Source organism: Lepus europaeus, chromosome 8 (genome assembly GCF_033115175.1).
Source record: "Lepus europaeus isolate LE1 chromosome 8, mLepTim1.pri, whole genome shotgun sequence".
NCBI classification, from domain to species: Eukaryota; Metazoa; Chordata; class Mammalia; order Lagomorpha; family Leporidae; genus Lepus; species Lepus europaeus.
The window spans coordinates 101663832-101687205 of record NC_084834.1 but is presented as its reverse complement, the minus strand read 5'-3'; the positions used below and the strand labels follow the sequence as shown (position 1 = coordinate 101687205).

At 48.7% G+C, this 23374-nt stretch overlaps 1 protein-coding gene across 1 annotated transcript in view; it reads right to left on the bottom strand.

The window, feature by feature from the left end:
* The window catches only part of SCARB2 (scavenger receptor class B member 2), a 61669-nt gene that overhangs the window by 8178 nt on the left and 30117 nt on the right, over positions 1–23374 (bottom strand). Inside the window, exons 3-8 of the mRNA XM_062198651.1 lie at positions 14635–14782; positions 13447–13635; positions 8078–8169; positions 6664–6783; positions 3744–3913; positions 568–686 (exon numbers count right to left, since the gene is read on the bottom strand). Of these exons, the coding sequence (XP_062054635.1) occupies positions 568–686; positions 3744–3913; positions 6664–6783; positions 8078–8169; positions 13447–13635; positions 14635–14782 (838 nt within the window). The remainder of the gene's footprint in view (positions 1–567; positions 687–3743; positions 3914–6663; positions 6784–8077; positions 8170–13446; positions 13636–14634; positions 14783–23374) is intronic.

The window sequence follows — 23374 nt, the reverse complement described above, 5'->3', positions numbered from 1 at the left end:
AAAAATAAATAAATACATAAATTAAAAGTGGATGTGTCTGACACTTTTAAAATTAGTAAGATCCTTCAGTAAACTGCCAAAGATACCTGTAGAGGGGTTTGCCAAAAGAGAAGGAAGCTCATTTACGTATGGAAATTTACAACCTACTTTTCCACGGGTGAATTTACATATTTAAATTTCCATGTGTAAATTTAAATCGTCCTGGTGGAGAGAAGCAGGAGGGGTCTCTTGCTCCTTAGGCGTCTGTGCCCTGTGGGAGCAATGTGAGTATGCACAGGGTGGGCCACACAAGTCTGAGTGGGTTACGTGGCTCCAATCTCAGGGGTCTTCAGGGACTGCATTCCCATGGCTGCTTTTTTGTTAAAAGCAGGCTGGCTGTATTTCTGCATATGAGGTCCCCAGCATTGTACTGACTGCACCTCAACTAGCACTGAGCTGTTTGCCCCCCGTGAACACGTCCATGCAAGGCGGATAGCGTGCTTCTTAGGCATGCTCAGGGCTGCACTAGCGAGCACTGTGCAGAGAGAACGGAACACAGGCTCCTGGCGGGGAGGGGTGTGTACTCACGGGATTAATGTCCACAAAGGTCTCGTGGTCTTCCTTGTTTGGATGCATGCCTCCTATGGCAGAAACAAACCTCTCATCTGCTTGGTAAAAGTGTGGGAAAGACATGATAATGGGAGCACCTGCAGTTTAGGAAAAACAGAAATGAATGATGGTATCCTTAAAATCTAACATAAACACAAACTTCCTGACCACACACCTCGTTCCGAAAGGGGAAAAATGATATATACACATAAATAAAAGTGTGGGGGGGAAACGGAGCCGCGGGTTAAGCTGCTGCCTGCAACCCTGGCATCCCATGTGGGTGCCTATTCGAGTCCTGGCTGCCCCACTTCCAATCCAGCTGCCTGCTGATGGCCTGGGAAAGCAGTGGAGGATGGACCAAGCGTTTGGGTCCGTTTACGCCTGTGGGAAACCTGGAAGAAGCTCCTGGCTCCTGGCTTGGGCCTGGCCCTGCCCTGGCCATTGCAGCCACTTGGGGGAGTGAACCAGAGGCTGGAATATCTCTGTCTCCCTCTCTGTCTCTCCTTCTCTCTTTCTGTAACTCTGCCTTTGAAATGAATAAAATAAATTTGTAAATAAATAAACAAACAGATAGGGAGGAGGGGTAGGCTAAAATACCATCCTGTATCTCCTGGCTCAGAATTTATATTTTATTTCCTGAGCTCATTTGTCACTGTATTACTTAATTTCACATTATGTATTGAAGTCCTGGCTAAATTATTCACTCTTCAACAAACATTTACTGAACGTGGAGAGTGCTTTGTGGACGTCATTTTAACAAGGCCACCCACAGCCCTGTGAGGGTCTCACTGTTACCCTCATTTTGCATTTGGGGAGGGTCCCAGGAGTTACACCACCGGCCCAGGGACAGGACATCTGGCGGTCGGGCCATGGAGGCTGAATGTGAACTGAAGGAGCACGCGTTCCCTCTACCCTTCTCTGCAGTGAAGGTACTGTCTCTTCTGCTTTGTGCTTCATTCTACTTTTTCAGTTGTTTTAGCAAAGGGCCTTGTTCTCCTGGCTGTGGACACAGAACCCTTCCAGCGCTGCTCTCTGGCTGTGCCCTACGCCCAGCCTCTGACCAGCCCACACAAGTGCTGTGGGTTTTTCTTCCTTTCTTGTCCATTGTAAGAACCAAGAGGGAAACAAGTTATTACAGGAAATCCGTGCCAGACCTGGCTACTGAAAAGGAAAGAGGGACCCAACAGTGCTGCTGGGGAGATGTATTTTTGGAGAAAGGAGTTTGTTGGGAAATAATTCAAATTTGCTCGCACAACCACCAGCCCATGGCCCATGGCATGCACCATCTCTCACATTGCAAGTGCTTGGCCTATCACTGCTGAGTAGCTTTTTAAAAAGATTTTTATTTATTTATTTGAATGGCAAAGTTACAGACAGAGAGAGGGAGAGGGAGAGGGAGAGGGAGAGGGAGAGGGAGAGGGAGAGGGAGAGGGAGAGGGAGAGAAAGGGCTTCCATCCTCTGGTTCACTCCCCAGATGGCTGCAATGGCCAGACCTGAGCTGACTGCCACAGTTAGAAAGACAGGCCACCGAATGCCTTTCTTATAAGGCTGCTGTGAGCAATTTTGCAGCCTAGGACCGTCACAACCAAGAAAATCCACCTGCCAGTTGTACCCGTGATAGCTCGGCCTCACTCACGGACACAGGGGCAGAGTAGCTCAGAGGCTAAGGAACACGGGGAAACTGTGGCCAGCATTTAAAACGAACTCTGCTTCACCATCTCTGGGAATCTTTGCCACCATAGGGACTCTCAGGGGCCAGCACTGTGGCGTAGCAGGTAAAGCCAATGCCCAAGACTCTGGTATCCCATGGGGCACTAGTTCGAGATCCAGCTGCTCCACTTCCAACCTAGCTCCCTGCTAGTGCACCTGGGAAAGCAGTGGAGGATGACTCAAGTGCTTGGGTTCCTGCACCCATATGGGAGACCCAGAGGAAGCTCTTGGCTCCCGGCTTTAGCCTGGCCCAGCCACAGCCATTGTAGCCACTGAGGGAATGAACCAGTGGATAGAAGTTCTCTCTTTCTCACTGTCTCTCCCTCTCTCTGTGACTCTGTCTTTCAAATACATAAAAAATTAAATCTTTAAAAGAAAAGATAGGGACTTATTTAATTTTTAAAGATTCATTTATTTGAAAGGCAGGGTTGCAGAGAGGCAGAGAGAGAGAGAAAGAGAGATTGAGAGAGAGAGAGATTGAGGAGAGAGAGGGAGAAAAAGGTCATCCATCCCCTGGTCCACACCTCCAAAATGGCCCCAATGGCTAGAGCTGTGCCAATCTGATGCCAGGAGCCGGGAGCTTCCTCCAGGTCTCCCACACAAGAGCAGGAGCACAAGGACTTGGACCATCTTCCACTGCTTTCCCAGGTCATAGCAGAGAGCTGGACCGGAAATGGAGCAGCCAGGACTCGAACTGGCACCCAAACGAGATACCGGCACTGCAGGAAGCAGCTTTTCCCGCTATGCCACAGTGCCACCCTGATAGGGATTTTTTTAAAGGTGAGTTGTCCAGTGTTTTCTCCCAGCATGGCTTGGAATGTGAACGCGTTCAGTGCCTCACATGTATTAACCACATGTACTACCATGTAAAGAGAACACCACGTACCCAGTGACACCTCACAGTCACACACAGTCACGGCGTTGCAACTACCAAGTCTTCTAACACCACAACACAGCATTCTCGATTCAAAGCGCATCACGGAAAAGCCAACCTTCTCCTTTTTTTTGAAAGGCAGAGTTAGACAGTGAGAGAGAGAGACAGAGAGAAAGGTCTTCCTTCCGTTGGTTCACTCCCCAAATGGCCACTACTGCCGATGCTGCGCCGATCTGAAGCCAGGAGCTTCTTTCTGGTCTCCCATGCGGGTGCAGGGCCCAAGGACCTGGGCCATCCTCCACTGCCTTCCCGGGCCATAGCAGAGAGCTGGCCTGGAAGAGGGGCAACCAAGACAGAATCCGGCGCCCCAACCGGGACTAGAACCGGGGGTACCAGTGCCGCAGGCAGGGGATTAGCCTAATGAGCCGCGGCGTAGGCCTAACTTTCTCCTCTCCATAGCCATGCTATGAAAGCTGACTCTGGAGAAGTCCGGACGCCCCTTTCCATGGCACCGACCACGCCCACTCCTTGTGCACCCCCCCACGCCCGGGTCCCTCCCCGAGCGCTCACCGTCCTTGCAGATGCTGGCGTTGAGCACGCCCGAGCCCAGGCAGTTTCCCTGCGGGAGACAGAAGCCGGCGTTCTCGGAGGTGTTGGCTAATATTTCTGCAGGCAACTTGTACCGGAAGGCAGGCACTCCCTGGACACTCTCGAAGCCGCTGAAAGTGATGTACACTGACCTGGGAGGATGCGAGGAGAAACCGTCAGCGCAGGCTCCCTGTGGCCAAGCCAGCACCCAGACAGGCAGGCGATGGCAGCTTTCAGGGCCACCTGGGGTAGGCGCACTCTCCGAGTGCAATAAAGCTGGAGGTGGGTGGTCCTGGAAGACGTGTAAGAGGTAGCCACTGTGGCAGTGCCCCAACAAGGCCAAGAGAAAACAGAACAGGTGGGGGAAAGTAACACTGGAATGATGACACATTAAAAAAAGAGCGAGCGAGCCCAAGCACTCCAATAGAGGATTCTGCATTTTAAGAGGTGTCTTAACCACGGCACCAAATGCCTGCCCCAAGTTTTCTTCTTTGAACCAGACGTGTGGGTGCATCTCTCGTACAACAAACAACGGACGTGGGAGTTGCCTTCTGTTACACACCCCACCCTGAGAGCCTTTAGTTCTCTTTTCTCAGATTTACTTATTGATTTGAAAGGCAGAGTTCCAGAGAGGGGAGAGACAGGGGTGGGTGGGGGAGGAGGAGGGGAGAGAAGGAGAGAGAGAGAAAGATTGAAACCTTCTATCTGCTGGTTCACGCTCCACATGGCCTCAAAGACCAGAATTCTATCCAGGCCTCCCCCATGAGTGGCAGGGGCCCAAGCACTCAGGCCACCTTCCAATGTTTTCCCAGGCACATCAGCAGGGAGCCGACTCAGAAGCAGAGCCGTTCGGACTTGAACGAGCACTCATGTGTGATGTCTGCATTGCCGGCAGTGGCTCAACCCACTACACCACGATGCCGGTCCCAGTATTTTCTTAATAAAATGTTCCAGACAAACAGGAAGATAGAAAAAAATATTTTAACAATGCCTCTGTACCCTCCATCAAATGAATAATAATAAAAAAATGTTATAGACCCAAACAGAGCTCTCCTTATAGTGCTCCTGGTTTCATTCTCTCTCTCTCTGCCTAAGGAACAGTGTGTTTCATCCCCTTGCAGGCCTATGTACTTCACACATGCATCCATAAATGAGCAATGTGTGGCACCGTTGGCTGTTTTAAACATGCAAGCAGCAAACCATATCCCTTTCTGTAACTTGCTTCTTCACTCAGCATGACAGTTAACATTTATTACATTAACATACACAGCTCTGATTCTGATTTTAAATCCTGGGTGCTATTGCAACATGTGAGTGTACTACAATTTGCTTATATGCTCCTTTATGGAGGCATGTGGCTTGCTTCCAGCTTGCCAGCATGACAAACAGCATTGCAATGGGTGTTTCCCTGTTGGTCTCCTTGCATGCACATGACACATAGAGCGCTGAGGCTGGGAGCCCACCTGTGCAGGCACTGCAGCGGTCTCTGGCTCTCCCAACAGCGCCATGTGGCTCTTGCAAGTGTTTATGCCACACAGGAAAGTCTTTCCTCCGTGCCAAATTTTTAAAACTTCCCATGGCCCTTCTGGGTTCCACTCGTTGCACTCAATACACTTTCTCTCCCTTCAGGTCTGTAATAAACATGTCCCAGCTGAGCTGCTGGCTGGAGGGAAGGGGGACACACCCTGTGCAAGCTGAAGGGGGTTGTTGCAGTGCACGGACAGCAAGGCCCGAGAGGTGGCACGAGTTCCAGCACCAGAAGGGAGGCACAGCACTTGGTGACTGAATAAATACGAGAGAGAGGAGGGAGACTGGGGGGCGGGGGAGGCACTGACGTCTCTGGCATGACTGTCAGGGTGGCAGGTGCAATTAGACACGAGACCCTGGAGGAGCGAGGACGTGGAACCAGTGCTGACAAGTGCCACTAAGTGCCTGGGCGGCGGAGCTGCAGGAGGAGCCTGCGGGCGTGGGTGGCTGTGTGGGCCTCCTGGCTCCGGCCACAGTTTGCCGGGGGAAGGAGCAGACCAGCCACACGGGGACTTAATCCGCTGCACTCGGAGAGAACGGAAGGCAGGAGGGGGGAGTGAGAGTGGACACGATGAGCTGGAGGTTATAGCCACACAAACCTCTATACACTCTGCAACAGACTCTAGGGTCACTTGTTTAGCGTCTGTGTAGTGCCGACTGGAAGAAGGCGGCCAGGTCGGACTTCATGCTGGGTGGAACAGCCAACACATACTGTTATGTGGCCATGGTACGGACCCCAGGCCCAGTGGTTTATCCACAGCATCTCATCTGTCCGTGAAACAGCCCCTGTGTGTAACTGCTTCTCGCCTTGTTTCACAGGTGAGGGAGGGGAGGCACTGCGAGTTTAGTAGCTTGCCCACGGTCACACAGCTCTCAGTGGCGGCACTGAGGTGACACCAAGGCAGGCAGGCTCGGGTCTGGGCTGCGGAGCCCTGGCCACCAAGGGCCCTTCAGACAGCCCGGGAAAAGTAGAATTAACAGACAAGTTTATTCTGGAGCAGACCATGTGAAATCCGTGCCTAAGAGCAGTCTTCAGGGAGTTCAGGGACAATGCACATGACGCAAAAATCTGAGCATGGATTTCAATTTTTTTTTTGCATCAGAATAAGTCTCTCTGAATTCCATTTTCTATGACGTTTTTGAATTTCGCTTGTATGGTCTCTAGATGCACCGTAAGCCTTTGTCACAAAAGCATCTATGCATAATATATGATAATATTATCTACATATATTCCTTAGGCTCAAAGACCTATCTCTTAAGTGAACCGGTGATGGAAGATCTCTCTCTCTCTCTCTCTCTGCCTCTCTGTAACTCTGCCTTTCAAACAAATAAATAAATCTTTTTTTAAGAAAGCCCAGGCTTTGAAAGTCCTTACCTGCAGAGATCAGATGGGAAGACATAGAGGACTTCATCGCTGGTGACGAGTGGGTGAAAAGAGTCGCCATCTGTGCCATTGATCATGTTGCACTTGTCCGTGGCCCACCAGTCGAGTGCCCTGGAATGGATAAGCATGGTGGGCAGGGGGGAGGGGAGGTGCTTTAGGGTTGTGCCTTCTCCTGTTTTCACCGCAGCCGGCCGTCCCCAGTGTCTGACCCACACACGTGTAGGCAGAAAAAGCAGACCCCCACCAGAGAGGCAGCCGCATTCCAACACGAGCACTCGGAGGCCGGTGGGCGTCTGCAGCGGGGTTCTGGCCATGAGGCATCCGTTCTCCCTCCTACTAATAGCCCTGAGCTCCCTTCCTTTCTTGCACTGTGAACTGAAAGAGCAGGTCATCTTTGTTTCTGTTACACTTGGTTGCAGACAGACAGAGAGAAAGCACCCATCTGTTGGCTCACTCCTCAGGCACCCACAGCATCCAGGGCTGGGACTGAGGGCGGGAACTCAATGCAGGTCTCCCACAGGTGGCAGGAACTCAGTCACTTGCATCGTCACTTTTGCTGCTCGGGTCTGCATTAGCAGGAAGCTGGAGTCAGGAGCTGGAGCCAGGGCTTGAACTCAGGCACCCCGATGCAGGATGCTGGCATTTTAACTGCTAGAGCAAACACTCACGCTGGATTTTACTTTAATGAAAGGTGTTTTGGGAGGCTTTCATTGGTTCCATCCTACAGAATGCTACAATAACAAACTCAAGTGCATTTCATCTTCAGATGAAAATACATCTGGGGATGGAGTTGTGGCGTAGTGGGTTAAGCCGCAGCCTGCAATGTCAGCATCCCATGTGGGTGCCGGTTCAAGTCCTGGCTGCTCCACTTCCAGTCCAGCTCCCTGCTAATGTGCCTGGGAAAGCAGAGGGAGATGGCCCAAGTGCTTGGGCCCCTACACCCATGTGGGAGACCCAGATGAATCTCCTGGCTCCAGGTGCTCTCTCTCTCTCTCTCTCTCTCTGTAACTCTGCCTTTCAAATAAATAAATCTTTAAAGAAAATACACCAACAGCCCAAAAAATTGGAATTGGAATTAAATTAAAGAAGAACCTCTCCCTTGCATCCTTCAAAGAAGTAATGATTTGCAAAGCACTTTGAGCTGCTACACAGTTTTGGACGAGAAACTTTTCACTGCCTGTAGTCCACACCTGGACATGACAAGTCTACAAATAATTAATATTTAATTTACCAAGTGTATAGCCATCAATCTGATTTGTAAAATTGTAACTACAATACTAATTACATATTTATACCTTTTCATCAAAAAATGAGTGCTAAAAATTTTTCAGACAATGCAGAGGTAACTATTCAGCTTAATTTAAAAAATTGGAAAAAAATCCAACGGATAAATCACTAGACTTACGTTTTTCCATTCCATTCCACAATCTTTGTAAAGTTAAGGTAACTGTCTTCTCCGGTGAGGAACACATAGTCTCCGTCATTAGTCCCGTTTTTCTGAAAATAGGTGGATATGGTCACTTTACAGCGAGGTGGTGGCGGGGTGCCCCGTTGTTTGGCCAAACACCAGTCTAGACGTGGTGGGAAGGCATTTCTCGCGTGACTAACATCTACCCTCAGTTAACTTCCCTACAGAGGCTCCTCAGTGACGTGTGCCTGGGCCTCGGCCAATCAGTTCAAAGCCTGGAAAGCAAAAACTGAAGTTTTCTGAGAAGCAATTCTCAAGCCTGCATCACGGAGATCCTGCCTGAGCTTCCAGCCTGCTCGGCTGCCCTGTGGGTTTCAGCCACGCCAGGCCCCACCATCACATAAGCCGATTCCTCAATATAAGTCTGTGTGTGTGTATGTGCAAACACACACATACATGTGTGTATAGATACACTCATGTGTATGTATACACAGGTAAATTGATTAAACTGTTTATTATACTAAACACACACACACAGGGTACATAAAAAAGTTTGTGGAAAATTGAATTAAAAGTACATGAAATCCATGCACAAATGGTGTCTTCAAAAAGTCCATGGAAATGGATACTATGAAGAAAAAACTATGTATAACTCAAAATAATTGCATTGATTCTGCTTCCAAGAGAACCCAGACTGACACAGTAACTAATTTAATCTTCATGAAACTAGTTGCTATTTGAGATTGAACAGGACTAGGCAACACAATGACTATTTTGCTAAACACCATATCAACTATGTGATTTATTTATTTATTTTTATTTTATTTTTTATTTATTTGAAAGAGTTAGAGAGAGAGGCAGAGATCGAGAGAGGTCTTCCATCCACTGGTTCATTCCCCAGATGGCCACAACGGCCGGAGCTGAGCCGATTTGAAGCCAGGAGCCAGGAGCCAGGAGCTTCTTCTGGGTCTCCCACGTGGGTGCAGGGGCCCAAGGACTTGGGCCAAATTCTACTGCTATCCCAGGCCATAGCAGAGAGCTGGATTGGAAGTGGAGCAGCCGGGATTAGAACCAGCGCCCATATGGGATGCCAGCGCTTCAGGCCAGGGTTTTAACCCGCTATGCCACAGTGCTGGCCCCTAACATCATTAGTCTTTAGGAAAATGCACATAGCTCCTCAAGGAGATACTGCTTCACACCAAAAACCCTTCTTCCTCTTCCCTCTCCCATTCCCACTCCCGATTTTTACAAAGATCTACTTTGTTTACTTAGTGATTGTAAGGTTAACCCTACACTAAGTAAAAGAGTTCAACAAATGGTATATTTAAAAAAAACCAACATTGTTCCTCAACAGAAGAGACAAGCTGTAAACAATCATGGAATCTCAAAATGTCCACTGCACTCCAATACGCTACATTTTAGGTACTCCATCAGTTACCAAGGATCAGGGAAAACATATGGTATCTGTCTTTCCGGGACTGGCTTATTTCACTTAAACACAATGGTTTCCAGTTAAAGATGACACTTTTTTTTTTTTTTTTAAAAAGGAAGGGGCTGGTGCTGTGGTGCAGCAGGTTAAGCCACTGCCGGCATCCCCTACTAGTGTACTGTTACCGTCCCAGATACTCTGCTTCTGACCCAGCTCCCTGCTAAGGTGCCTGGGAAAGCAGTGGAGGATGGCCCAAGTGCTTGAGCCGCTGCTACCCCAGGGGAAAACCCAGATGGAGCTCGTGGCTTCTGGCTTCTTCTGGCCCAGCCCTGGCCCATTGTCACCATTTGGGGCGTGAACCAGCAGATGGAAGATCTCTCTCTCCCTCTTTTCTTTACTCTTTCAGATAAACAAAATAAGTCTTTTTAAAAAAAATAAAAGGGGGGGTCTGCATTATGGCATAGCGGGTGAAGCCACTGCCTGCAATGCTGGCATCCCACATGGGCACTGGTTCATGTCCTGGCTGCTCCATTTCCCATCCAGCTCCCTGCTAATGTCCTGGGAAAGCAGCAGAAGATGGCACAAGTTTGGGTCCCTGCCATCCATGTGAGACCCAGGTGAAGCTCTTGGCTCCCTCTTTTGGCTCTCTCTCTCTCTCTCGATCTCCCTCTCTCTCTATAGCGCTTTCAAATAAATAAATAAGTAAATAAATTTTTAAGTGAGATAAAATAAAAAACAGAAGGAAAATGACAAGGATTAGGAAGTGGAGACATTGGGAGCTTCAGACACTGCTGGTGGGAATGTAAAAATGTGGCTGCTGAGAAACAGGGCTGGAGTTCCTCAAAAAGACATGCAGAATCCACGGGATCCTCACGTCCCCAGCCTTATCTTCCAAAAGTTCAGAGAAAATGTACACTATATTTTAAGTTTTGTTTTCCTATGAATGTCTTAAAGTACTCTCATATAATCCAAGAGAACTCCACTCTGAGACATCTGCCCAGTGTTCTTAGCAGCACCAAAGTGGACATCACCCAGTGGCCTTTCAGCCGCTGGACAGAGGAGTAAAGACAGAAGCACGTGTCCTTCCAATGGGTACTGCTCAGTAGCAAGGACAAATGAGGTACTGATGCATGGTACCAGGTGGGTGAGCCCCCAAAACATTACACCGAATTTAAGAAACAAGGCACAAAGGGTCACATATGGAATGATTCTGGTTACATGAAATGGCCTAAATAGGCAAATCCTTCGAGACAAAAACTAGATCAGTGGCTGTCAAAAAGCTGGAGGGGGCGCAGTGAGAGGAAAGGGCGTGATGCTAATGGGGAGTGGCTTCTTTTGGGATGATGAAATTGTTCCAGAATTAGATAGGCGTGGTGGTGGTTGCACAGCCTTGTGAATATACTAAAAACCACTGAATTCTGCATTTTAAAATGGTGAATATTACGCTAAGTGGATTATATCTTAATTAAAAAAAAATCTAGGGGCAGGTATTATGGTTTAGTGGATAAAGCTGCTGGCTGCAGTGCCAGCATTCCATATGGGTGGTGGTTCAAATCCCAACTGCTCCACTTCCAAACCAGTTCCCTGCTAATGGCCTGAGAAAGCAGTGGAAGATGCCCAAGTGCTTAGGCCCCTGCCATCCATGTGGGAGACCCAGAAGAAGCTCCTGGCTTCAGCCTGGCCCAGCCCTGGCCATTGTAGTCATTTGGGTGAGTGAACCAGCGGGTGGACCATCTCTATCTCTGTCTCTCTCTCTCTCTAACTCTGCCTTTCAAAGAAAACAAATAAATTTTTAAAGAAAAAAGTCAACGCTAGGGTCCAACCCTATAAAAACAGCTGCACCACTGGGACTAACTTAGCCCTGGCTTCAGTGGAGGTCTCCTCAGTTGTAGATTGTCTCTGAGTTACATTTTGCACGGGCACACACAGACCCTACACATTTGTCCAAAAGCTTTCCATGGGGATGGAGCTACAATTTCTGGGAACCAGTATGGGGCCCAGCTCCTCAAGAACAATCAAGCCATGGGCACTAACAACTGAGAGCAGGTGCGCCTGGATTGAGGCTGAGGCCAATCCTGGTAAACTCATCGCGAGCTGAAATGATCCTGCATGGAAATTCGCTGACTCGCACAGAAGAGCACAGCATGCAGCCGAGAACTGGGGGTCGCCTCATGCAGTCTCAGCGCTGACCAAGAGTGGTGCTCGCCGACGCTGCCCCGCATCACATAAGGGGATCAGACCACCTGCTCAGGAAAAGACCAAACTTCAACACTCAAAGTCTGGTTTCTACTGCAGGTGCATGGCTCTCCCGCCATGGGATGGTTGAGGAATCCTCAATGGAACAGTTCCTAAGTTGGGGGCTGTCTGTATTCATGCCATTCCTGGCCCTGGTCTAAGATGTGTGCCTGAATTAGCTCATGTCACTCTCACAGCGACGGTCTCAGACAGCGTGGTCCTATGATGGTTTCAATGATGCTAAACACAAACAAGCAAGGCCTACAATGAAAAGCATCTGAGGAATACTGAGACAGTAGCAAGAAGATCCACGTGGCAGAAGGACAGAGACCTGTGGGACAGAAAGGGCCACGAGGGAACCTCTGTATGGCTCTGTGGGAGGCACTCCTGGAGAGAGTTCTGGAAGGGAGGTATGGTCACAGCTTAACCAGACCCCTGTGCTCACTCGGGTCCAGAGGAAGCTGCATCCCGAGACCCGACCTTCCTGAGAACATCTCTCCAGGCTGCTCCCCAGAGTGAAGGATTTAAAGTCACAGAGACTCCACGTTTAGGACCCCTGCCTCTTGCATAGATAATACTTAAAAACTTGCTTACAGGACTGGCGTTGTGGCGCAGTGGGTTAAGCTACCACCTGGGACGCCAGCATCCTGTATCAGAGCGCTGGTTTGAGTCCTGGCTGTTGCACTTCTGATTCAGCTCCCTGCTGATGCACCTGGAAAAGCAGTAGGAGAGCCCAAGGACGTGGGCTCCTGTTACCCATGTAGGAGTTCCAGGCTCCTGGACTGTTGCAGTCATTTGGGGAGTGAACCAGTGGGTGGAAGATCTCCTGCTGTCACTTTGCCTTTCAGATAAATCTTTTTGTTTTTAAACTTGCTTACAGTTTTGTCTGAAAAGCAAGTATGCCCTTGAAGGCAAAGGCACAGAACCACAACCATTTACCATGGAAGAACTGAAGCGCTAAGGCATGACTTGAGGAGAGTAAGACTCCTGGACAGGCAGGGCCAGAAAATGGCTACAAACTTAGAGATGAGCAAGCTCACCACAATCTCACAGCCTACCCCTAACCTACCCTTAGTTCCTGAGGTGTGTCTTTAATCAAACTTCCAACTCCCCATTTGCCTCCAGTTCTTATTTTCTTCAAAAACTCAAGTTCTTATTTCCCATATACTCTATAAAACATCTAGAACTTGAGGCAATTCTGACTTTCTCCTAGGGAAACGCTCAAAGATAAGGTACACCCTGGGGGCAGGCATCAGAGCAGCAGTCAGCACACGGCTTGGAATGCCTGCAGCCCATTTCAGAGCACCTGAGTTCAAGTCCTGACTGGTTCTCATCCAAGCTTCCTACTGATGTGCACCTTGGGAGGTGGCAGGTGATGGCTGTCACTGTTACCCGCATGGGAGACCATGATGGAGTTCCTGGCTCTTCACCGCGGTCTGTTCCAGCTCTGGCTGTTGTGGGCATTTGGGTAGTGAACCAGCAGATGGGTAGGCTGTCTGTCTCTGTCTCTCTGCCTTTCAAATACATGGAAGGAAGAAAGGAAGCAAAGAAAAAAGAGAAGGAAGGAAGGGTGGAGGGATGGAAGGGAGAGAATGAGGAAGAGAGAAAGGAGGAAGGAAGCTAAAGAAAGGTGACATCCAGCGTGGATGCCGATTCTCACCACCAGCTCAGCAAAGAGGCCCCGAGAAGAAAGCTCACTTACCCCGTAGAACAGGCCGAAATAGGGGGAGATGTCAGGTCGGAAAACGTGGATGAGGGACAGGATCTCGTCTTTGTAGCCCCACAGCAATTCGTCCACCGTGTGCGTCACAAAGAGCTTCTGCTGGTAGGCTTTCAGCATGGCCTCCACGATCTCCCGGAGCAGGGGGTTCTGGGCCAACTCTATGACAGTCTGAGGAGCAAAGGCAAGTCAGCACGACAGTGTCCCCTGCACGGCCCCCGTCCCTTGCACGACCCCTATCCCACGCTGCTATGACCCCCCTCAGCAAAGCAGCTGGAAGCTTAGATGTAAATGTTGGGATTAAATAGGCAACCAGTCAGCCGGCCAGCTCCTCCCTGACTGAGATACTGTCCTTTGTCACAGCACGTTTGGTCAGGGCAGGCTCACAGGCCCACTTTCAGGCTTTGAGTTAACCAAACAGTGCGGAAGGAAAAGCTCTTGTAAATGCACTGACATCGTTGACCAGAAGGTGGCGCCACCTCCCTCCTGAGCCGGCAGGAAGCGGGCTGTGGGGGTGGGCCTTACTATAAACCTACATGGCAAGGTGCAGGGTGGGCTAGATCTGGGCTCCATCAGCAGTGTCCAGCTGTTCTGGAGCTGTCACCCAGGAGTGGGAGGAGCCTCAGAAGAGGCTGGCGTCGGTGAAGTTTCCTGGGTCTCAGTACAAAGGTGTGGGATGGGAGTTATGAGTTGGCCTTGCTGTCACACACAGAGCCCAAGGAAATCGCAGTAGGCTGTGATACTACTGGAAAAGGGAGGAAAAAGTCAGCTTATGCATTTTGAAAATTAAAATCCAAGGGAGAAATCTGAACCAAGAGGTGGCATGCAAATTCTCCTAGAATTTCTGAATCCAAATAAGGGGCAAATAAATGTTTTAAATTATTAGCTACCAAAAATGTCCTAGGGACATGTGTATGTGTAAAAGTGCTAATCCTGAACACTCAGGAAGAAACTGTGAAAACAAGTCCTAAAATCCACATTTCCTCATCATTTAAAAAAGCCCTTGTTTGATGGACCTCTGAAAAAAATGTCTAAGATGAATTTTAATGATTTCTTTTTATATATTTTAACATAATATACTAGCCGTTAAACTAAAAACCATACTAGCCTTAACTTAGTTTTTCCTTTTCCTCTAAAATCTACAATAATGACACTAAAATACCTACTTACCAAGACAGGAATATTTAACGTCCTAATTAAGTCAATTTTAGGGTCTCCAACAGATTGGTTTCGTTCAAAAACATAGGCCTTGTTGCTAACAGCAGATATTGTTGTTCCATTATCTCCAAACTGAATGTTTGCTTTGTTTCTGAGCTCCCTAAAAAAAACAAAAAAGATCTTATTTGAAAATAGGCACCACTCTAATTCGCAAGACATAATTTTCCTTTGGTTCAGCATCAAAGTTATATTTTCAATGGAATTGAATATTTCAATTCTCAGTACAGCCATTATTTAGAGAGACCACAGATGCTAAGTCCTCAACAACTGGAGATTAAGGCTACACTTGTGGGAAGGAAATGAGGCCCAGGATGGAATCTTCTCAAAGAATGCTTTCATTCTTGTCCTTTACAACCTGAGAGGCACTTCAAGGGTCACCTTGGCCAGGAACCCAAGTCTGTGACCCTTGCCCCTGGGTTATGGGTTGGTCCTTGCATGGATTCCATTTGAATTTCAATCTGCTTACCAATGACTTTTTCTTTCTTTTTTGAGAGGCAGGGAAAGAGAGTGAGAGCTTCCACCCGCCGGTTCACTCCCCAAATGCCAGCAACAGCTAGGGCTGTGCCAAGCAGAAGCCAGGAGGTAGGGACTCAATGCAGGCCTACCACATGGGTGGCAGAGACCCACCTACTTGAGTAGGTGGCTACATATTACTGGGAAGCCAGACTGGAGTGGGACTCGGATGGAAGACAAGCACTCCTATATGGGACGTGGGCATCTTAACTGCTAGGCAAAATGCCTCCCTCGCCATTTGATTTTTAACTTGAATTCAGTTGAAAACTCATTTAAAAGCTTGATGCCCATGGGGGCCAGGGCTGTGGTGCAGTGAGTTAAGCCGCCACTTGTGACACTGACATCCGGTATCAGAGTGCTGGTTGGAGTCTCAGGTCCAGCTCCTGCTGGTGCCACTGGGAAGGCAGCAGATGACCAAGAACTCGGGTCCCTACCACTCATGGGAGACCTGGATGGAGTTCCTGGCTCCTGGCTTCGGCTTGGCCCAGACCTGGTTGTTGCAGTCATTTGGGGAGTGAACCAGCAGAAGGAAGCTCTCTCCCTACCTCTCTCAGTAACTCTGACTTCAGTAAACAAACACAGCTTAAAAAAGAAAGAAAGAAAAGATAATGAGATCATGGCTACTCCAAATTGAGAGGCTGTAAGTGTAAAACGAACACCAGGTTTCAGAAACAATATAAAAAATGTAAATGTCTCCTTAACTTTTTTATATTGGTTACTTTGAAATCATGCTAGCTGCAATACAATGGGTAAAATAAAAATATATGATTAAAATGAGTTTCATCTATTTCCTTTTACTTTTTTGGATGTGGTACTGGAAAAATCTCAAATTACCGAGGAGGCTCCTGTAATATTTCTGTTGCCCAGAGCTCAGCCAGGGCTTACAGCACAGATCCAGGCTGGGAAGGCCCTCGGCGGCGGCTGCCCTCTGTGTCCTCCCTATGCCTGCGTCAGTCACAGCAGCATGTGGGGGCCTTGCTCGCCCACCTGTGGAGTCTGCAGTGCGTGTATATACTGCTGAGTGACGTCAGTTGGCTTGGGAAGGGCCACCATGTAACCATAGCTAGGACTGCACGCAAGCTAAGGGTGAAACTGGCGTGTTCTTTCCGGAAGGGTGGGTGTTTGGCACAGCAGTTAAGATGCCACTCAGGATGGCCACGTCCCATATCAGAGTGCCGGGTTCAAGATCTGGCTCTGCTCGGATGGTAGCTCCCTGCTACTGTGTACCCTGGGAGGCAGCTGGTGATGGTTCAAGTAGTTCTGTCCCTGCCGTAGATGTGGGAGACCTAGGTTGAGTTCCCGGCTCCTGACTTCAACCTGGCTCAGCCCTGGCCATTGTGGGCATTTGGTGAGTGAAACAGGGAATGGGAAATCTCTGTCATACACTCACTCACACACACACACACACACACACACACCCCTATCTCTTTTCTGTCTCCCTTTCAAATAAACAAATGCAATAAAAATAGAGAAGAAAATAATAAATGCATACATACAGATACATAAAAATAAAGGGGTCTTGGGACCTTCTATAGCACCAAGCACCAAGCTATGACTAGTATTCAGGGAAATACCTGACGCTGGCATGGCTCTGCAAAGGGCCGAAGGCACAAGATTTCATGTTATTTCACTTAATCCTGCCAGCTGGCCCGAAGTCAAATAGAACAAGTGTTTCGGTCTCACTTCCTCAGGGCCTGGAAGAGTGGCAGAAGGGCCACTCTTTGCTGAGAACATGGAGCCCAAGACCACCAGGAAGTATCAGAACCAGGTTTAAAATCCTGGTCCCCAGACCTGACGCACAGAAGGTGAGACAACGCGACTTGTGAGGGTGTGGAGGAGGAGAGGAAATTTCATGGCGGAGCCCTGGCTCAGCCAAGGCCGGTGCCTGCAGAAGGAGAACAACCAGTCCTGGTCCTCTCCCTGTCCACGGAGCTTGCTGCAGAGAGAGCCTGGAGGGGCCTTGTTTCTTCAGAGGCAGGCTTCTTCTGCATGCTGAGCGCTCTGCCTCGTCACATGTGTGCCCAGCTGGTGCACCTGGCCAGCACACCGCTCAGGGATGAGAAGCAGGAAAAAGCACCCCCACGGTGAACACCTATTCGCACTTAGACAAAGTTCCAGCCCAGGATGCCAAGGCCTGGGACTCAGAATAGGCGCAAACCCAGGGATCCGCCTGGCGGAGTTTCAGATCAGTATCAACAGACCGTGACCTGGCTCTGTCTTGTTCTTTGTTCTCTTCTCCCAAGCCGAGGTAGTGAACCCGAGCCCGAGCCATCCCAAGGCTAGGGCCTCTTTCATTTATGCTTGTTTTTGTTTACTGACCCTTGAGAGGATTTTTAAAATGTTTTCGTGGGGTGAGTGCTTAGTCCAGTGATTAAGATATCATGGGGGGGGGGGGCAGTGCTATGGTGTAGTCGATAAAGCTGCCACCTGCAATGCCGGCATCCCGTATTGGGGCCAATCAAGTTCCGGCTGCTCCACTTCCGATCCAGCTCCCTGCTGTTGGCCTGGGAAGAGCAGCAGAAGATGGCCCAAGTGCTTGGCCCCTGCACCCGCCACATAGGAGACTTGGATGAAGCTCCTGACTCCTGGTTTCAGTCTGGCCCAGCACTGGCTGCTGCAGCCATCTGGGGAGTGATAAAATAAAAATAAATCTTTAATAAAAAAATCATTGGGACATCTGCATCCCATATTGGAGTGTCTGGGTTCCAGTCTCCGCTCCACTCCCAATTCCAGCTCTCTGTTAATGCAAACCCTAAAAGTAGCAGGTGATAGCCCAAGTAGTTGGGTCCCTGCCACCCATAGGGGGAGCCTGGGTTGAGTTCTGAGCTCCTAGCTTCAGCCTGGCCCTATACTGGCTGTTGCAGGCATTTGTGGGAGTGAACCAGCACATGGAAGCTCTGTGTTTGTGTTTCAAATAAAAACAGGTAAAGTGGACAGTTCGATGTTATAAAAATTATTAAAGGAAAATAAAAATCAAAATATTCTCTTTATTGCTGACCCTGTAAGAATGAACGTTTGAAAGGGAAATTGAGCATGAAGATGCCAATCATGCGAGCCTTGCAAGTGAACCCAGTAGAGGCCAAAGCCAAGGTTTCTCAACCACAGTTAATGCAATTCCTCTGGCGGGCCCCCGGCACACGAAGCCCCCTTGGCCACCTAAGGTCCTTACAGCGTGGCTCTAGCTAAAGGAAGGCATGCCAGGGGCTGCCAGGAGCGGGCCTCCCACTCTGTAGAGGCCCAGAAACCAGGGAGGGAGACACAGAGCCCTCCTCTCCAAAAGCAGATGATGGCTGGAGGGAACCAGGAGGCTTCCCTCCTCAACACTCCTGTCGATCTGGCCTCCCAGGATGGCCGCAGGGCACAGACATGTGGAATGAACACCACCACCAATAAACCCAGGTACCTAAATCTCCCCCCACCACCGAGTAGATCAACCACAGCCAATGAGAAACAGGGACAGCTCCAGTGAGCGGCAGATGGAGGGCGAAAGTATCAGAAGACTCACGAAACCTTCAGAAACACAAACGGGTTTAGACAGAAAGCCAACCCTGGGCCTAGACAAGGAGTGAAGGAAAGCCCATTTAAAAGCAGCTGATGTAGGGGCTAGCGCTGTTGGTGTTGGGCCAGCTGCCACCTGCAGTGCTGGCATTCCATATGGGCGCTGGTTCAAATCCTGGCTGCTCTTCTTCTGATCCAGCTCTCTGCTGTGGCCTGGGATAGCAGTAGAAGATGGTCCAAGTCCTTGGACCCTGCACCCACATGGGAGACCTGGAAGAAGCTCCTGGCTCCTGGCTTCGGATCAGCACAGCTCCGGCCCATTGCTGCCATTTGGGGAGTGAACCAGTGATGGAGGACCTCTCTCTCTCTCTCTCTCTTGCTCTCGCTCTCGCTCTCTCTGCCTCTGCCTCTCTGTAACTCTGCCTTTCAAATAAATAAATATATCTTTTAAAAAAAAAAGCAGCTGGTGTGGTCCCCAGAATTGGAGAGAGGCTCATCAGTCCGGGCTGCAGATTTAACGTTTGTTACTCATGATGCCAGTTCTAGTCATTAAGAAATGATTGACCTACACTCCACCAAGTCGTTAACCAGGCCGGAAATGCATGACTGATTTTAGAGAGGACTAATTTTAGAAGTAACAGCCTGAGGTGAGGGACGGAAACCAAAAGGAGTCATCTTAATTGCTGGAAAATTAACATCTGCACATCTAACTCCTCAGCAATGCTGGGATCTGAGCAGCACACGGTCCTACCCATCCTCCTCCTCTCTCAGGTATGTGGGTTCCTCTCCGCTGAGAGCTGCTGTAAGACGGGACTGAGCACCCCGCTAGAAGTGGAGGGGGACCCCCTGCACCATTGCATGGCCACGCCTGCTGGGACTGGGAAGCCACTCATGGCTGTGTGCCTCAGTGTCCTCACCTGTAAAAACAAGCAATAACATAACGTGGAGGGCTGTTGTGAGATTTAAATCTGCATGAATCTGTAATCCAGGTAGAATGCTAGGCACGTGGGGGTGGCCCTGTGGTGTAGCAGGTAAAGCAGCCACCTGCAGTGCTGGCATCCCATATGGGTACTGGTTCAAGTCCCGGCTGCTCCACTTCCAATCCAGCTCTCTGCCGATGCACATGGGAAAGCAGCAGAAGATGGCCTAAGTGCTGGGGTCCCTGCACCCTTGTGGGAGACCTGGAAGAAGCCCCTGGCTCCTGGCTTCCATCTGGCCCAGGCCTGGCCGTTAAGGCCATTTGAGGAATGAACCAGTGGATGGAAGATCTCTCTCTCTCTCTCTCTCTCTTTCTCTAACTCTTCCTTCCAAATAAATAAATAAATCTTAAAAAAAAAGAAAAAAAAAAAAAAAAACACCTGCTAGGCACAGACTGAGTGCTTAGCTGCTATGGCTAAATGCACCAAGTGCAAGGGCCTGTGATAAGCCCTCAAGATGGAACCCAAGTCCTGGTTCCTTTCCTCAGGGAATCCACCACATGCTACCGCATCACGCGAGAAAAGTAACTCAAAGCAGTGGCTTATACAAAGTCTGGCTTATACACAGGGACTTCAAAACATCCCAGCGGAATTTATTTATGTGAATCACACAGACTATCAGCAAACATATTTTCCATGAACTTTTGGACAATCTCCTTCCCCCTACCACCATATACATAAACATATCTCCATATACCTTCACCCTCGAACAGTACATTCTAGAGAAGTGGCCAAAGGAAAGGCAGGCCCGGGCTTCCGAAGGCAGCAGCACTGTGGGAGGGAGACATGCGGGAAATGAGCTAGTGGGGTCAGGTGGGGCTGGCAGATTCTGCTCCTGAGCCACTGTGCGTGAGCTGCTAGGGGCAGCCAAGGCCGGTTTCCACGTGTCTCACACAGGGGTGGGAAGATAGGCTCTGTGGTTGTGTAAACCTCTGTTCCGCTTTGAGGCAGAGACAGAGCGCGCCCTGTGTCTTGTTTTCAGCTCAACAATCCTTTGTAACAGAGGAAACATTTATTGGTTTTCCTCTCTACTGAGAAAAAAACACTAAGAGGATGGGTGTGGGCGGTCTTGGCCCTCGCTGTTGAAGATGTGCAGGAAACCGCTGCGCTACTTAACAGGAAGATGGTCTCCCAGGCCCCCAGTGGCTACCTGGACCCCTCAGGCCTGAGCAAGCAATTCTAGTGCATTTAAAACTCACAGGCACCTGGCCATAATTTCTGTACATGCTAAGAGAACAGAGGAGATCTTTTTCTAATTTCCTTACCTTTTTAGAAGCTTAAGTATTTTTTTTTTTAAGATTTTATTTATTTGAGAGGCAGTGTTACAGAGATAGAGATAGAAGGAGAGGCAGAGAGAGAGGTCTTCCATCTGCTGGTTCACTCCCCAAATGGCCACAATGCCCAGAGCTGAGCTGATCCAAAGCCAGGAGCCAGGAGCTTCTTCCGGTCTCACATGTGGGTGCAGGGGCCCAAGCACTTGGGCCATCCTCCACTGCCCTCCCAGGACATAGCAGAGAGCTGGATTGGAAACAGAGTGGCCAGGACATGAACCGGCACCCATACAGGATGCCAGCATCACCGGCAGACTTAACCTACTATGCCACAGCACCAGCCCCACGTATTTTTTTTAAACTAATCTATCTAGAGTAACTTCTGTTTCTATTTTGAGAAAGCAAATATATTTTTAGCTACCAATCTAAGAGGCACTATCAGAAAAGTGTTAGGTTTAGGTAAGTATTCTGTAATAATGGAAACAATACTCATGACCTTCGGAAGTTTTTTTTTTTATCATCTCTTTGATATTTAAAAAATTTATATTGTTTGGCTCAGAGCTAAGGAAGGACACCACAGGATAACAGGACAGAATATGAAATGTTGATAATGTGAGATAAAATGAAATAAAATGATATGAAATAAAATGATAATATGAAAGTTGAAACAAAGTTCCTACTTTTGCTAAGTTGTAAGAAAGATGATTAGACCTTTAAGAGATGAAGTGTGAAACAGAATTATGAGAAAATAGACTTTGATATTAAAACTTTGCTGGGAGAAGAATCTTTCTTCTGTTTAACTGGTAGATAATGATTGTACATACTTATGCAGTACAGTGTGATATTTCGGTACAACTATCCAATTGCGATGATCACATCAGAGTAACGGAGTAGCTGGTGCATCCACTGCCTCAAAATGTAACACAAAATAGTAGCTATTTTGAAATAGACAATTAAACGTTGTCACCACAGTTACCCTACTGTGGTATAGCACATTAGAACTTATCCCTAGGGGTTGGCACTGTGATATATTAGGATATGCCTCCACCTGTGGTGCTGGCATCCCATATGAGCACCAGTTTGAGTCTCTGTTGCTCTACTTCCCATCCATCTCTCTGCTAATGGCCTGGGAAAGCAGTGGAAGATGGCCAATTGCTTGGGCCCCTGCACCCACGTGGGAGACCCAGAAGAAGCTCCTGGCTTTGGATTGGCCCAGATCCAGCCGTTGTGGCCATCTGAGGAATGAACCAGCAGATAGAAAACCTCTCTCTCTCTGTCTCTCACTCTTTCTGTCTGTAACTCTGTCTCTCAAATAAATAAATAAATATTTAAAAAGAAAAAAACAAAAGAAGTTATTCCTCCCTCTGGGGCTAGTGTTGTGGTGTAGTGGGTTGGGCCACCCCCTGCAACACTGGCATCCCATTGGGTGCCAGTTCAAGTCCCAGCTGTTCCACTTCCAATCCAGCTCCTTGCTGGTGCACCTGGGAAAGCATCAGAGGATGGCCTAGCTGTTTGGGCCTCTGCCACGCATGTGGGAGACCTGGATGAAGTTCCTGGCTCCTGGCTTCAGATAGGCCCAGCTCCAGCTGTTGCGGCCATTTGAGGAGTAAACCAGCAGATTGAAGATCTGTGTGTGTGTGTGTGTGTCTCTCTGTAATAAATAAATCTTTAAAAAAGCGATTCCTCCTACCCAACTGTACCCCTGTACCCATTCACCATCCTCTGTCTACCCATCCCTCCCTCCATACCTCTCTGTACTTCTGGTAAACCCTAATCTACTCTCTGTCTCTAAGAGACCAACTTTTTCATATACAATGAGAACATGCGGCACTTGTCTTTCTGTGCCTCACTTATTTCACTAAGCATACTGTCCTCTGGTCCTATCCATGTTGCCACAATGACAGGATTTTGCCATTTATGGCTGAATAATATTCCATTATGTATATATACACTTTTTTTTACTCTTTTTAAAGATTTATTTACTTACCTGAAAGAAAAAATTACAGAGAGAAGGAGAGAGAGAGAGAGAGAATATTGATCTTCCATCTACTAGTTCACTTCCCGAGTGGCTACAATGGCTGGGGCTGGGTGAGGCCAAAGTTAGGAGCCTGGAATTCCATCTAGGTCTCCCACATAGGTGGCAGGGGCCCAAGTAATTGGGTCATCTTCTATTGCTTTCCCAGGTACACTGATAAGAAGCTGGATCCCAAGTGGAGCAGCTGGGACTCATATGGGAATACTGGCATTGCAGGCGGTGGCTTAACCTGCTATGCCACAGTGCCAGCCCCACCCCATGTTCTCTATCCTTCTGTCCATCAATGGATGCCGTGGTTGACTCTATATCTTGGCTGTTGTGAACACTGCTGCAACAGGCGTGCAAGTGCAGCTATCTCTGCCACACTGATTTCCTTTCCTTTGAATACATCAGACCGC